General features: G+C 41.1%; 1 protein-coding gene across 1 annotated transcript in view; it reads left to right on the forward strand.

The window, feature by feature from the left end:
- RAD18 (RAD18 E3 ubiquitin protein ligase) overlaps window positions 1-17,012 on the forward strand; it is a 530,572-nt gene that overhangs the window by 101,886 nt on the left and 411,674 nt on the right. Inside the window, exon 6 of the mRNA XM_069206336.1 lies at window positions 312-411. Within this exon, the coding sequence (XP_069062437.1) occupies window positions 312-411 (100 nt within the window). The remainder of the gene's footprint in view (window positions 1-311; window positions 412-17,012) is intronic.

Below are 17,012 nucleotides of genomic sequence, written 5' to 3' on the forward strand. Positions count from 1 at the left end.
AGTGTGGCTGGAGGTGCAAGCCATGTCTTGAGCACCATTGGTGGCCTTGCAAGTCAGTCTTGTATCATACAGACATTCCACGACACACGCCTCTTGCTCTTTGTAGCACATCTGCACTCTACTTACTGTTCTGTTGTTGCTTTTCTGCCAGATCCTTGGATCAATCTCCAAGAGTTCATTGACGCATTGTGCGCTGGAGCAGCATGCGACAAAATCTTGCCTGCCATTAAATGGCTTTGGCATTAGTCAGTCCAGACTAAGCTCTTTCTGCGCTCATTGAATGCATAATAATCGCCCCTTTTTTCCTGCAGTGGATTGCCCAGTTTGTGGCGTTGGAATTTCTGAGCAGTACATCAACAGGCATTTGGACAGCTGCTTAACCAGTGATGAGAAGAAAGAGAGTCTTCGAAGGTAACGTATGCTTCTCTGCCTTGTTGTAACGCCTAAAGAGGTGATTTTTGTTTCCCTTCCATCATTTATGTTTAACTTCAATCTGATATCTGCAAGTCATTAACAGTGCCACTATGCATCTGCATCCCATCCTCCATTCCCATCTTGTGCCTGTTCAGTTACGTTGAATCAGTGCAGTAAAACATCATTCCTGAGAGAGCTGTTCAGTCCTGCGTAAATGTTACCTGCAAAGACATTTTCCAGATCTAGGTCCCTACACAGTTTTTCAGTGCCAATCATGGAGAAGGTGGTCTCCGTGGACCCTCTGGTGTGGCTCCCACATACCATTACCATGGGAGTCGTTATTCTGGAATGACCAAAAGTAATGCGCCTTGCAAGGGGTGGATTTTGAATATTTTTGAAGTCTGCTGGATCACTTTGCATATGCATTGTACGTAGTCTGCATATCTCACTAAATGATCACCTTTTTGAAATTCGGTTCCATGTGAAATCAGTGTCCTTTCCCATAACAATATATCCATCGGAGCAATTTTAGTTTAATTGTTTTACCTTATTTAAGCAGATTTTCTGCCCCAATTTATCTAAGCCATTTTACAGGTACTGCAGATTTGTATTTGCTTCCGACATCTACATCATTCTTGCTTTCCAGTTGTGTTTCATTCTGCTTTTTCCTTGCAGTGTTTTAGTATTTTTTTTGAATTTATGAAATGTTTAATTGAGCTTCTTTCCCTGTTGAAGAACAATATATCTGATACTTGTAGAAGAACCTAATCTTTGTTTTATCTGCCCAGTAATTTGGCTTCCAGCTATCATACGTGAAGGGAATTCACAATCTAACTTTACCTCTTTGGGTAGTCTTTCATTCTTCGGTCAAGATAACTCAGTTAACTTTTTAGTATAATCAACAAACCCACAATTGACTCTATTAAATCAAGGAGTAGAACTAAAATTGATTTGCTTATATATGCAACCTGTCTGGTGGGCCACAGTGGGCAAACAATTGATGGCCTGGCTTGTCGCCTGCAACAATTGCCAGTCACAGAGACTTATTTGCTTTAATGCCACTAACTCAATATGTTTTGACTCCATAGAAATGTGGAGGTATAATAAGCAACTGAGACTATATCCCTCTAAGATTAGATCGTTGACTGTGAGCTCCATAGGGCAAACTAGGCAAGCATAGAAGAGCTATTTTTAACCATTAGTTGCAAAAGACACCATAGGCTTAACCAGAGCAGCAGAACTATCAGATGTTTCTTGACCATGCCTTGACAATTAAGGAGCAAGTGCAAGAGTCAACAAGCGCTAGTCCAAACTATGCTACATCTTGGACAGCTCCACATCATACCATTAGAAGCACTTGGAGTTATTGTTGCTAGCACGAAAAAAAAATGTGTGGGCATCCCTCATTATTGGAATTTAATGACTGCAGAAATCCAAAACTCTTAGGTTACAGTGGATGATACAATGTACAAGGAAGACTCCCTTATTGGCCTTCATTATTTTGGCATTCATTGGCTGCCATTTTCAGCCAGAACAACCGTACGTTGTTTACCACCAAAGACAAAATACTACACAGCAATTCCCCGCCGTATGGAAAAAAAAGCCACCTACGACTAGGCCAATTTGCGACCATGATTAGAAACTGAAATAGTTGTTGTGACTTAAATCGTAATGGGGTACGGTGGATCATTTCCGATTCTAGATTTTGAGGATTGCAGGAACCTTCCATCAGAGAAGAAACTACTCTGCTGCAAAAAACCTCTTTGAACACATGTGGATTCTCCGATTTAAGAACCTACCTTTTTGGGAGTTTGAAGCTTGCCTGTGTTTAAGGTTGAGCACTGTGCAAAAAGATTTACAAGACTTAATGATCTTGAAAGCATGAAAGTCAAAATGTTGATTGGGATGTAGTAGATAACAGCTGATAAAGGCCCTTCTCCGGAATCACATCATAACCCTGCGTGCATCACTGACGAGTTATCACAGACAGTAAATTTTAAATGTTTTAGACAGAATAGGCAAATTTGACCTTATTTTAAGTCACTTTTTTAATTGGATCCAAAGACTAGTAAGAGTGTTCACATGCAGCTCAGAATTGCTGTTAAAAAACACACTCTTTGCATTTTATCCTTGATTTTCACATCTTAACATTTTGAAACTGACATAGTGAAAAGAGCATTGTCGCATGCAGTTGTTTACGTTTTTTCTACCTACCATTTACTAAGTAACTCTTAGTATACTTGTGTGCATGGTTGTTTCTTTTTTGTGTGTATGTTAGGATACTTAAACTAAAGCAGCAAGATGAGCTCCAACACAAAGTGGTATGAAGTGACAAATTGTACGTATTTCAAGAGAGTTTGTGTGTCGATAAGAAATTGCTTCTCTGACTGTACGTGACAGATGGTGGCTTCTTGAACAGTGCAAAGACAATGGCAAAGGTCTGAAACCAGTGGGAGCAGTGATGGACAGTTTCTCCGATTATGATGCTATGATGCTGATTGAGTAGTTAACCACAAATATGTGGTCATGCTCGTGAGATGAAAGCAGTTCCTCAGAGATGAAAGCCATAGGTGTTGGGCTTCTGTAATGCAGGTACTAGGAAAATAATGCAGGGAGGTGCCCTACCATATAAGGAAGACTATATCAATCAGAAACACAAAAGTACACTGTTCCAAAAAAGGTCAGACATCCACTAGGCACTTCTATATATAGAAGCAAGGGCCCTCACGCATCCATTGGATGTCATGCTTCATCATAGGGCTTGCTCCTCGTCAGACTGGTGCTGCAATGTCTGATGGGCCGGCAAAGGGCCGCAAAGGGGCTCTTTGCTGGAGATCTTCACTGGTAATCTGTGCCGTGGTTTAAGTAAGTAGTGATCCATTTAGGCAAGGAGAGAGCAGGAGAGAAAAAAAGGGTAAAATTGGCTTGAGAACCTCCAAAAACCTACAATTTATTGATCAAGAATGGGTCCCAGTTAAGATTAAAAAACACTAAGGAGTGGAAAGGAGATAATGCTTAACCACTCTACGAGAAAACAAGGAGATGGAAGAAGGAATTACCTTCAACCTCTACAAAAGGTCAACATGTTTCACACCTAAGAAAGTCCATATGGATCAAATGGCGCTTCATCAGGACCACACACAAATAAACTACTCCTTAGCTACAGTAAAAGCCATATTGTGTCAAAAGATGTATGTACAGAAGCTCGAGTTATCGTACTCAAAAATCTACACATCAGATAATCAAATGTAGTTGAAGACCTGTGGAAAAAAGACAAAATATGTGGACCAACCAAATCTGGGATCCAAAAACAAACATAAAAAAACGTAAAGTATATATAAAGTGACGTGGCACTAACTGCTAAAGTGCTGCCATGCTTGGTGGAAGTGAAAATTCAAGAGCATCACTGCTTACCATCCTCAATTAGGGACAGGGTTCCATGGGAATAAGAGTACCATAGGGCTGTCGTTGTATCTACATAAGTAAAGGAAAAATATTAGGTAGTGCGGTCAAGCAGACATATACTTTGAGAGTAAACCCAGAGCTAAATCAATAATTGATAGTATGATGGTATGTAATTATCATTCTAATGTACGTATTAAAGTAAAGAATGTATAGACTCTATAGGTGTGGTAGGGTAGTAAGTTCAAATGAGGCACAGTAGCTTAACTACCCCCTACTACTCTTTCAGCCTCATATGTCAGCGGAAATGCAGTTAGAACGTAGATTTGCGCATACGTTCAATTGAGAAGTTAGCAATAAAAAGGTAAAAGAAAAGGCATTCAATCAAAGCAACTTCTGTGATATTTAATCAAAAGGAAATTCAAATTACCACAAAGCAGCACGCGCCGTCATCTACCCGTACTTAGACAAATACCACACAACCAACATACTGCTTATCGGGCTGGTGTGCGGTTCTTAAAAGTAAAAAAAGGAGAACTTGCTCTGTTAGAGGGATGTTACTTACTGGCCAAACAACAGTCCGTGCCCCGAGACCTACCCTGAGGCTGAGTTCGCAGAAAGGGAATGCGGCCTATGGGAAAAATAGCAAGGTCACGCCATGTCCAGCCAATCAGCGGCAGTGCTCGCTGGCTGGAAGACGGCACTCCTCTGGTGCCCAAAACAGTAAAAGGACTTCGCCCCGAATCGGGGAAAAGGCAAAAAGCGATAACAGACTTGGGGCTATTTCGTAAAACAAAACAAAAAAAGGAAAAAAGTCAAAAAACAGCTGTCACTCAATAATGGGGCAATACAAAACAACTATATATATATATATATATATATATATATATTTATATACTTATATACCTAACATCTCGCTACAATTCTTATTTAGAATAGCAGACCTAGTGTATGTGTGAATCATTAAAAATCATTAAAAAATCATCAGTGTAGAATAACAGACTAATATGTCGGACAATGAGACATATTGAAGTTTACGTTAATGAAAATAGGGGCCTTATTTGTAATCCATCGCAAGGGGGGCCGTGTGCAAGTCATGTGGGATAAGGTATGTGAAAGGGTTGAGATGGCGTAGAGGTGTCATGGTAGGAATCTTATATTCCTGACATATGATGTGATGGTAGATACAATTAGTCAGGGACTCAATACCTTGAACATAGGACCCATCAGGTACTAATAGGGAGACTCATCCATGGGATATCATCATTCAATCTACGGATGTGGGTATCCGGTTTAAATACCCAGCGTTGTTCTCTTTCCAATAGGGATTTTGATCCATTCGATATATATTTGGGGGTATCTAGAACTACCCACCACATATCATCAGGAGTGAGGTTCATGTCAAGATAGTGGACGCTAAGTTTGGTAGTAGAGTGTCTACATCTAACGTTGCTACGGTGCTCATTGATCCTAACCTTCACTGGTCTCGTGGCCATTCCAATGTACCTTAAACCGCAGGGACAAGTGATCATGTAAATGCAATTGCGGGTATTGCCATTAGTATTTTTCAAAAGATGCCTTGTCCCAATGGGTTCCAGATATAGGGCCTGATTACAACTTTGGAGGAGGGTGTTAATCCGTCCCAAATGTGACGGATATACCACCAGCCGTATTACGAGTCCATTATATCCTATGGAACTCGTAATACGGCTGGTGGTATATCCGTCGCATTTAGGACAGATTAACACCCTCCTCCAAAGTTGTAATCAGGCCCATAGTGCCTAGTGGATTTCTGACCTTTTTTTTTGGAACAGTGTACTTTTGTGTTTTTGTATCATTACTAGGGAGGCTGTACACTGGACCACTCAATCTCCCTGTCCCTCATAAGGTTGGCTATATCAATCAGTCAGTCACTCAATCATCGTATTTGTAAAGTGCGGCTTATCACCCAGGGGGTACCTAGGCGCTTAAGGTTGTTGCTGCATGTCCGGGATAATCCTCGATCAGCCATGTCTTGAGTTTTTTTTCTGAATTCAAGGGGGGTGTGCGTGGTGCGAAGATGGAGGGAAGGTCATTCCAAGTCTCTCGGGGAACCCAAGTTCCCTAAGAATAATGAAAAGGCTTTCCCAAGAAACCAAATCAATGCCTTTACCGCCCCTAATAAAATAAACTCTTTCCTGTGAAAAATAATTGAATGCTTCTATCAAAAAATGTATATTTGAAAAAAAGCTGCCTACCACAAATAAAACCACACTGGTCTCGATGAATAATGGAATCTAAAATTCTACTCACTTGATTAGCCACTAATTTTATAACGATCTTGTAATCCACATTCAAAAGGTTAATGGTCCTATATGAATATGTATTTTTTTTTGGTCTTTTTTTTTTTTCAGAAAACTGACTACTATAGCAGTGCGTGATGATGCTGGAACATCACCCCCTTCCAGAATATAATTGGGCAACTTAAATAGCTCTTAATTTAAAATCGATGCAAATTTCTTTAAAAACTCCGCCGGCAGCTATCTTCGCCACATGCCTTCCCACTAGCCAAAGATTTAACCACCTCCTTGATTTCCTCAAGGGAGATTTTGGCTACCAAAGCTTGAATTTGACTGAGCCTTAATTTTGGAATGGAAAGCTAGGTTAAAAGCCCCTGAGTCGAGCAATATCAACCTGCTGCTGTATGTTAAATAGCCCTGCATAATGCTTGTGAAACTTTTCTTGAATCAGGATGTGGTCTGTAATGTAAGTTCTGGTTTGCTCATCAAACAGAGGTGTAACCGTGTTCTGCCCTGGGCGCTCTCGAGCCTGCCAAGTTAGAAATGTTCCTGTGTATTCACTCTCCTCGTAAGTCTTGTGACGGTAAGCAGCATTGGCAGTGTACACTCGCTCATAATAATAATAATATTGCATATGTGCTGTCACCTGCTTAAGTACTGATTTATTGTTGATGATTCCTATTGCAGAAGATTGCCAGGCTTGAATGATAAAGCGCCAATTCTAACCCATACTTGTGGGCTGATAACTGCAGCCATGGATGGTAGCCTTAAATGCATCCCAGATATTTTCTACCCTAACCATATGCTCATTTGCCACAAAGTAGCTTGTTATCTCCCTGTGTAGCTCCTTACACCATTTTTCATCTTCGAGACTTACTTTATTAAAGTGTCATCTCCTCCTGGGTCTTTTTACCCTGATCCCTGAGACTCCCATTTCTACCAGGGAATGATCCCAAAAACTATTCGGAATATGCACATAGCTACTAAGCTACAGCTCTCGGGTTGATAAGAAACAATCCAATCTTAACGGCAGAGTCATATTTCCTAGAAAAACAAGAGTATTCCTTCCTTTCTGCATACTTTTCATGCCAGAGGTCAACAAAATTCAAACTTTTCAAACAATCAAGCATAACCTTAACCATTTGCGGCTAGTCTGCTTACGCTTCTGAGAACAAGAGTCTAACGATGGGTTTAGAAGAAAATTTAAATCTCCCCCCCACAATCATTAGCCCAGGAATGGTTACCAATGCTTGCAAAAGCTCAACTATCGGGATTGGGTCACCAGGAATAGGAGCGTATATTTTAGCTATGGGATTTCTGGAATAATTGAACAAGCCACTAATGAAAGCCCATCTACCGTCCTTATCTGTTTGAGAAAAGGTGACTTGGAATGGAAAGTGCCTATTTATATGTATTGCTAACCACCTATGGGCGGCACTTGCTCATGACTGACATTGTTGACCTGCCCATTGTTTGAACAGTTTATATTTTAATTTCCTTTTTTTCACAAAGATGAGTCTCTTAAATGAGCACAATGTCTGGTGAGTACCTTTTGACCCACTCTTCGATTGCCTGAGTTTTACACTTGTTATTTAGGCCATTGGCATGAACGAGACAATTCGAAAACTTTCTTTCTGTACCTTCATCTAGAGACACTCAAAAGGCACATGGGTAATCCAATCCCCTGTGCTGGAGAGAGAAAAAGTGCAGGTGCAAGATATGCCTGACTGACTAACTGGGGCTCCACCCAGGTAGCGTCCTGTTGCGTTCATCTCGCAGTAAATACATGTGCAAGCGGTGCACCGTCAGTAATGTGACTAAGTAAAGTGAGTGAGTATCTTTTATAGCAGCTAAGTTACAAACTCTTCTATTTTCCCACGGCAAAACCCAAATAGTACCACCCACTGGCTGACAGCCTTCCTGTGCATCTCTAGGGGCTAATTTTGCCCGTACCTCCTCCCTCTCATGCCAAATTACCCTCGGTGCCATGGCACTTCACCCCATCGCGCTCAACACCTGGGAATCTCTAAGGACCCCTGCCCCCCCCCCCCCCCCCCCCCCCCGAAATGCATCACAAATACATATATCCCAACCATTTCTTAGCTAGGTTTTCTCAATCTGTTGCTACACCCATGAATTATTAAAGATACCCGCTAGCCCTGTATAGAAAAATCAATAGCAAGCAAACTTCAATTAATTGTTTAGAGGGCAACTTAAATAGATAAATTCTACAGGAGATTCTGGGCCTCCCCAGTGTCTAAAAAAAGATGAAATTGACCCTTCACCAAGACTTTAAGCTTGGCCTGCTGGACAATCGATGCTTGAGCACCTTTTATCTTTAAATGAGTAAGTCATCTTAACAAACTCTCTACGTCTGTGCGCTGTTCGTACCAACATATTGGAAAAGATTTAAACTGAGATGTCTCAATGGTAAAAAGTGATCTCTTTTCTATAGCTCGTGACAGAATAAACTCTTTGAATAGAAAATTGGCAAATTTCTCCAAAATTGTTTGCGGTTATTTGTCATTTGAAGGATGTTCAGCAAGTACCCTATGGACCATAGTGATTGTGACATTGCCCAATAGCGTAGGCATTGCCTTCTTCATTAAATCATCTACCCACTTGGGCACCTGCTGACATTCATCCCTTTCGGCTTCTCTACAATTCTAAGGTTTGACAGTCTATTATAGTCCATTAATTTGTCTTCGAAGAGACGTCCCTTCTTTTCCAGCTGGGAGACTTCTTGTTGCATAGACATTACCTTATCCTTTAAGTCTCAAATTCTGGCCTCTGCCTCCTTCGATCTGTTCAAGGGAGCTGGGCCATAGCCTCCTCAAACGTCCATGAAGATCTGCGATCTGCCCTCGCGTTGCTTTCAGCTCTTTGATCTCAAATAGGATAATCTCCAACATGCTCTTTATAGACTGCTCCGAATCCCGATCCTTTGCCCTCTCCCCCTCCCCCAAATTGCCCCCAGTGCCTGCGGTATATGATTGTCCTTTAAGGCAACACCATATCTTGGTTCTGTCTACATCACTTCATCGTCGGGGTTCAGACTTTGAGGTATTGTCTGGGATGTCCTTGCCGCTGGGGATGCCAGTCGAGGAAGGGGATCCGACTGACCATCTCTCTCCGTGGCAGAAGATAAGGCCGTAGCTTCCGTCTGTGTAGGCCCCTTTGGTTGTTTGGAAAATCGAGGGTACTCTTGTTAAGATTGAAGCACCCACCACTCTGATTACAGTGGATCGGCGTCCCTCTCATCAATATCTCTGTTGTCTAAACCTGAGGGGGAATCTGTTAATTGGAGGTCTGAAACATCACTCCCACTCTTGATTTTAGGCCCCCTCTCATTCCGTTTGATCGCTGGAGGATCCGGTCTTCTCTTCTTTCTGCATGCCGTCTTCTACCTTTGCTGACATCTTCTTTCTTCACTGACATCTTCTCTGTCTTCTGTCTTTGTTGCCGCCTTTTTTTCTTTATGCATACCGCATTCTTTCTTTGCTGCTGTCTTCTTTTTACTTCACCACAAGCCACCTTCTTTCTTCGCTGCAGTCTTCTGTCTTCTTTCTACGCTGCCTTCTTCTTTCTTCCCTGCCTTCTTATGTTTTCTTTCTTCGCTGTCTCCTTTCTTCCTTACCTCATGAGTCTTCTGTCTTCACTGCCATCTTCTGTCTTCTTTCTTCGCTGCCTTTTTTCTTTACTGCATACCATCTTCTGTCTTCTTTCTTCGCTATCATCTTCCTTCTTTACTGCATGTCGTCTTCTTTCTTTGCTGTCTTCTTTCTTCTTTACCGCTTGCAGTCTTCTGTCTTCTTTCTTCTCTGTCTTCTTTCTTATTTACCACATGCCTCCTTCTGTCTTCTTTCTTTGCTATCATCTTCCTTCTTTACTGCATGCCGTCTTCTTTCTTTACTGCATGCCGTCTTCTTTCTTCGCTGTATTCTTTCTTCTTTACCGCTTGCAGTCTTCTGTCTTCTTTCTTCTCTGTTTTCTTTCTTCTTTACCACGTGCCACCTTCTGTCTTCTTTCTTCACTGTCTTCTTCCTTCTTTCTTCTTTGCTGCATGCCCTTATGCCAGTAGGTTTCGCCTTTCTTTCTTCTTTCTTACTGGATTACAAATATTAGATGTTTTTTTTTATTCATATTCGTTTTAAATTTGATAAACCATTAACGGTTTATCAAATTTAAAACAAACATTATTATAATATTTTTCTAATATTTTAGAATCCAGTTAGAAAGAAAAAACAAAGGCTAAACCTATTGGCTTTGCTAGTGCTTGTTTGAGTCTGAGGTCACAGGCTGTTCGTCTGCACCCGTGTAACTCAACCTATCAAGAGCTTAGCTGCGGATTTCCTTAAAGAGAGTGTAAAGCAACAATTTTTCGAAAGCAGTTTAAACGGTATTTAACATCGCCAAATTATTGACTGGTGACATCAATGTCTTGTTACCTGCCCTAAGCCCCGTGCTAGTGCTCATAACCTGGGTGTTACTTTTGACACCAAGCTAACATACAAGACCATGCCAATGAGTGTAGAGCCCACATGTTTCAGCATGGTGCTCATCTTTGAGGAAAATTAATCCTTTTGTGCTAAGTTGATATATGAAGACTCAAGCTTTGATTACAAGCAGAGTTGATAACTACAACACATCGTTTATTGGTCTTTCTTCTTATATAATACACCAACTCCAATTTATTCAGAATGCGTCAGTAAGACTTGTCTTAGGTCTTCCTAAATTTTCTTGTCATTTGAATAACTTTCATTGGCTCTTAGTCCACAAGCGCTGTATTCTCCAAGCCCTCTGCTTCAGTTGATGTATTTGTTAACCTGTTTTCATTCCACAAGACATCTGCATTCTATTTCTACTATAGCCTTAGAACCTGCCGTAGTGTGCTCTACCGGCTATTAAAGGCCTGCTCCTGTGTTAAAGGCCCGGGCCTTTAACAAGGGAGAGGGCCTTTAATAGCCAGTAGAGCCCGCTACGGCGGGTTCTAAGGCTATTAGAACATTCTGCCATTAGAGGGCAGAATGTTCTCCTAAATAAAACAAAGGCATTACGGAACCGGAGGGGATTAAAATCCCCTCAGGCTCCGTGAGGCTTTGTTCAGAGCTGCTGCTGTGAACAAAGAAGATTGGAATGTTGGCGCTGCAGGCTTTTTACCAGCCAGTAAAAGCCAGGAGCACTCTGTTGTTTTCAATGGAGCTGCCAACATTCCAATGTTCTAATTTTGATTCCAGACCTAGGTTTCATGTAATGCGCTGAGGTGGTCATTTTTGTAATCACAGCTCGGACTTGGAACTGCCTGACATTTGCTACTCATGCAGAGCCAAACCATGTGGCATTTTGTAAAACTCTGAAAACACATCTTTTTAACTACTGATGTTTTGGTTTCCCTCTGCCTCTGATTATCACAAGGACAATCGTAGGTATTTGTATGCTCTACAAAATTCAAACTCCGTCAGAAGGCCCTCTCTGTTCAGAGGTGGTCTTACTACCCGGGACTGCTATCGATCACTTGGATTTTCAAGGCAGCACACAAATAATAAAAATGCCCTCCTGGCGCTAAGGGAACACCTCCCCTTCCAGTGTGGAGGGGCAATGATTTTTTTTAATTTTCCTAATACCGTTTCTTGCTAAGCTGGTTTGTTTTTGAAAAATAAACAAAAATGCTAAGCGGTTCGCCGTTACGTGGCTGCAAAATGGGCTGACTTTAAAAGAGCTCCTCCCATACCAGCGGAAGGTCTTTCCACATTGGCTGTATGTCTGGTGTACTCTCGAAATGGTGGGCCTGCTAGTCCTAGATATGTTAAATACCTATTGATGAACGTTGAAATGGTATTGATACAGATGAACTTCAATTTTTTTCCTTCTTTCCTTTCTGTTTGTTTATACCTTCCTTTAGTGCTGTCACTTGTCTGTAGCTGCCATCTTAATTCCCGTGTGCCTCTGTAGCATTTCGTAGTACCATGCACCAAATTGCTGTTTCAGTATCAAAACCCTTATATTTACACCCTACCATCCTCCCTGGGTGGTTATTTCCTTTTTTTGACAATGCACCCTTTGTACCCTAAATTCTAACTCTGTTTTGTACAAGCTGAGCCATTATTTTGTTTTTTCTTCTTGATTGGTTTTCATCCTACTGACTTTCTCTATTAGTATATGTGTATTGTGGGGCAGAAAGAATTGGGAGCAGAAGTTTCTTAGTATGCCTTAACGTTCTCAATCCTTCTGTATTTGCCAAGCAGTATTTACAGTTGAAAAGTGCAGTGAACTTGGCTAATCCTATAGCCTCAGCTATAAAAACTGCATAGAAGAAGCACCCCTGTAGATTGTCTTCTGTACAACAACATATAAAGACATTGGACTTTACAATTGTTGCCAAACCATTCAACCTGGTTGAGAACTTAGTAAGCAAATTTAAATTAGTGAGCATGTTTGCAGTTAGTAAATAATTGGTTTCTTGATTAATCTGTTGATATCTGGTGCCCTTCCAACAAACAGTGGGTGAAGTTTTAGAGTAATATTATCAGAGAAAAATGGCCATCATCACTATTTCCAAGGCTGCCCTTTACATTTGTAAGAAGTATGCCCTAGCTTTTGGCAGTAACCAACTTTGATGTCTTCAAAGGCGAAACAAAATAATTATCTTGTATTTTAAAACCTGCCAAAATTATGACATTTCTTAAAATCTGGTGATGCCTTATTACAAATATGTCCAGGAGTTAAGAACATGATCATACTTTTCATTGAGAAGACCGTGGTCTTCCTGTTGAGAAGTGTTGAAACAGACCAGGGATTCGCGTTTATGCCCACCCACCCTACTGCACTGTCTTCCCTTATTTTAGGATAGAGCTATTAAATGGATCGGATTACTACTGATTCTGAGTATGGAAGTGGAAAGCCGTGTGTGCCTTTCAGAAGCTCAGTCTTCCTCCAGTACTTATGTTGGTTTTGGCTTTTGGATAATTTGTTCTTGCCCAGTACAGCATCTGGTTAGTCACATAGCTTCCAGCCTTTCACTGCTTTGCAAGTATACTAGCATGGCTATTTCAGCGGTCCTGATAATGCTCCCGTAATTCAGTAGTGAGGGGCGTTTGGCTGCATGAAATGCTGTGTCGCTTGGTAGCTCTGAATATAATGTGGCACATAGTCTCTGCATTCTGCATGTATTTTTGTACTTGTATGATTACTTTTGTAGTGCAACTAAATATAACGATCCTTTATTCTAACTCTGGATGTATTGCAGAATTTTGTTGTTGAAGCCTGTGTCCCTCTTTCAAACAGACATTATCATTGATTTGGAAAAGGTGTTCTTTGGGAGTTGGGCAGAGGCGGGAAAAGATTGTGTGCTGCTGTTCAGTTGCTTTTTCATCTAAACATTTTTTGTAAGACTTTTTACAGGTGAACAAGATGTTTCCCCTGAATTCCCTCACAGGGTCAGATTCACAAAGGTAAATTACACTTTTGAGTATGTTTACCCTTTGCAGTAAGGTTACTACTTTTGGTATACACAAACTAGGAGTGTAAACGTAATACAAAATTGCAAGTGACATGTCTTCCCATTCAGAATAATTCACTTGGTCTTCTCGTGTGTGCGTGGGTGACGTCCCTCTCTAAACCCCTCCATGGTACTCCCTACCTGATCCCGCCCCCTTTAGTTGTAAATCTGCCCGTTTCCCATCCACTTCTCTGTATCCCTCCCACATTTACTGCTAAAATCTATATGAGCCTTCTATACACATAAGTGTAGGCAAAACATACATTTTGTATTAGGTTTTGTAGTATGTTTTGTATTATAACAAAATGTACTGCAAAGTGCAATCTGAGAATCACGCCCATAGTGTGTGAATTTTCCTATAGTCCATGTTCATTGTTGATCACAGGCAGGCTCAGAATCAGATCTTGCAGGATGCACACGGATATAAACATGGTATATTGTTGGATTCAATGCATGTTTCTTCCTCTGCTAAATTCTTAAGTGGAATTCCTAGTTACGAATTGGGTTACTGAAAAGAAGCACACACTGCTGTGTTCACCAGATTTCCACCAGCTTCAATGTAATATATGGTACTCGTAATTTGAGTAGATTTAATTTCAACATATATATCAATCAACAAATTACTTATTACAAATCACAAATCCCTTAAGTTAAACCGCTGCTGTGCCTATTGATGAGCAAGGACCCACTCTACAGGTCTCTCGGATCCTCACTGTCATTACCCATGACAACTCCATCTGTCGCCATGAACAGATGCATAAATAAATCGGACTTGACACGTTTTATACAATCTCTTCTCTCCTACGCATTTCTCCACACATGCCAAAGAAGCAGCATTGTAGTCCTTAACCCCAACGCTTATGGGCTGAGTCCAAAATGGGCCACGCTTTCAGTTCTTTGACACCTACCCATGGTTAGAGGTTTTCTGCAGAACTGTGAATTCTGCCAAATGTCTGTTTGACTATGTCCTCATCTTTCCCCTCCTTACTTTTACACACCAAAAGCCCATACAACAGGGTTCAGGGTCGCCAAACGTTTCTGTTATAATAGGAACTTACGTTCAATAAAACTCATTGAGAGCTACTAATATTATAGTTGCTAATAGCGACTACATCAGACAAGTTTACATTAGTAGTCTCCAAATGCAAGATTACTCCCAGCGATCAAACTTGGTTGTCTATCTGGAATGCCTCTACACGGGTAATACTTAAAAGCCACAGCTGCAGTGCCTCTGGCCCTAAGGTTTAAGATAAAGTCTCCAAAATGTCACATGATTTATCACTCAAATATCAACTTTAAATATATTTTGGAAAGCCAGACTCTTCTGAATATATTAGTTATGATTTCTGAAAATGAACACATTTTTGACTCAAATATACACTTTCAATTCTGGTATACTTTTAGTAGTTTTACAAGGAAAAACGTCTACATGTAATTGGCTGGGCTGCAAATAGAACTACTTACAGATAGCTGGAGAGCTGCCAGTAGCTCACGGGCTACTCGTTGGAGAACCCTTCCATACAATAATATCAAAATTCTGGTATATGTTTGCAATCTATATTTTTTTCAACAGCAGCTTCAGCCTCCTAATGTCTTCTCATTAATTATTTGGCACCTTTAGTGGCACTATCCTATCACACCTCTTCCTGGCTTACTCGGCATTCCCTCCGTCCTAAACAGAGTATCAGTGCAATCTGATTCTACCAGCCGATCTTCCTCTATGTACTGCGAAACCCATCCATAATACCTTAAACTTGCATAGCATATTGACCTAAAGTCCCTGTTAAAATATGAACTACGGACTATTTCTACCACAACACAGAGCCCCAGATCTCTAAGCCTTCCTTTGGCAGTAGATGCCTTGACCCTCGTAGAACTTGATGTTGCAGTTCAAAATAGATAATATTCCTGTCATGTGGCCACTCCCTTTTTTTGCTAGGTGTTTCACACACACATGACACTCTCCCTCGGACATCTTAATGCTCCCACTTCTGCCTATTCACTTCTTTTCCAAGCACTTCAACCCTCAGTGTTGCTGATTGATAGATCAACCAGAAAAACACAACATTCACAGGTTAATCATCAAAAGATTACATTATTTCCTTCACTTGACTGAGAAATGGTTCACTAATCAGTTGCAACCATTCTTAGCTGATTCAAATACCTGGGAGCTACATCATAATCCACAGGAATGATAACATGGGCAAAGGCAACAATGTGGACTTGATAAATTTCAATTACATTTCAACAACAATTGTCTGAGAAGGTAAAGTTCAGCAGGGCAAGGCTGTGGCGGTGTCTGAGGAGTAGGTGTTTTCATCGGGGAGCCGCTGGAAAAAGTCACAGTGAAGACTTCCATATCTGGATTTAGGGCCCGATTTAGATCTCGGCAGAGGGGTTACTCTGTTGCAACGGTGATGAATATGCCGTCCGCCAAAATCTAAATACCATAGAAAACAATGGCATTTAGATTTTGTCGGACGAGATATCTGTTACCGTTGCAACGGAGTAACTCCTCCACCAAGATCTAAATAAGGCCCTTAGTTACTTTTTTCAGGTGTCGACAATCTCTAGCAGAATGAGGCTGGAGGTTGTAGCTGACGAAGGCTCTATGTGGCTAGATATCTTTCTGGCAAGGACTGCAGAACAGGATTTGCTGCTGCGCAGAAGAATGTAGCGGGTGCCTCCGCAAAGTCAGGCCGACTGGTGGTGCATCTTGGGTGGATTGATGAGCAGGTAGGCAGGACCCAGTCTCCTCACGGTTCTCCAAGCTGTTTTTAGCCAAATATATTGTAAGTCCCAAGTTTTTTGGTTTGGCTCTCTGGGCAACTTTTCTACCACTTCTAGGACTAGGACTGGAAAGGCACCACCTGGAGTATCAGAACTCACTCAGGCTGAATCCAGGTGCGGTTTCACAATGGTTGGAGCCTTTTCTGTCCCGAGGCTGTAATAAGGCAGCCCTATGTTATCCTATGGGAGAGGTAGGCTTTGTAGTAGGGAAAAAATAATTTGTGAATTTTTTCACCACCAGGACGTGTACAATAAAAAGGTATATGTCCAACCTTTAATTACAGTGAACTGTGCCCTAGGGTCTAACTAAGGGGTGGCTTGTATGCAATAAAAGAGAGGAAGGCGTGTGGGGGGTAATTTTGTCCATTTGAGTTGACAGTTTAAAACTGTATTGGCAATAAGTGCTCCAGGCCTACCAGTAGCATTTCATTTACAGGTCCTTGAGGTATAGCATTTTACTTGGGACTTATACGTAAATTAAAAAGGCCAATCAGGTGTAAGCCAATTTTATCATGTTTCAGGGAGTGAGCAAAAGCACTTTAACACTGGTAACGTGTTGAGAGTCCTAACTCTCACAAAAAAACAAATTCAGAAAAATAGGGTGAAGACAAAAGGTTTACGGGAAGACC

This window comes from Pleurodeles waltl, chromosome 9 (genome assembly GCF_031143425.1).
Source record: "Pleurodeles waltl isolate 20211129_DDA chromosome 9, aPleWal1.hap1.20221129, whole genome shotgun sequence".
Classification (NCBI taxonomy): domain Eukaryota; kingdom Metazoa; phylum Chordata; class Amphibia; order Caudata; family Salamandridae; genus Pleurodeles; species Pleurodeles waltl.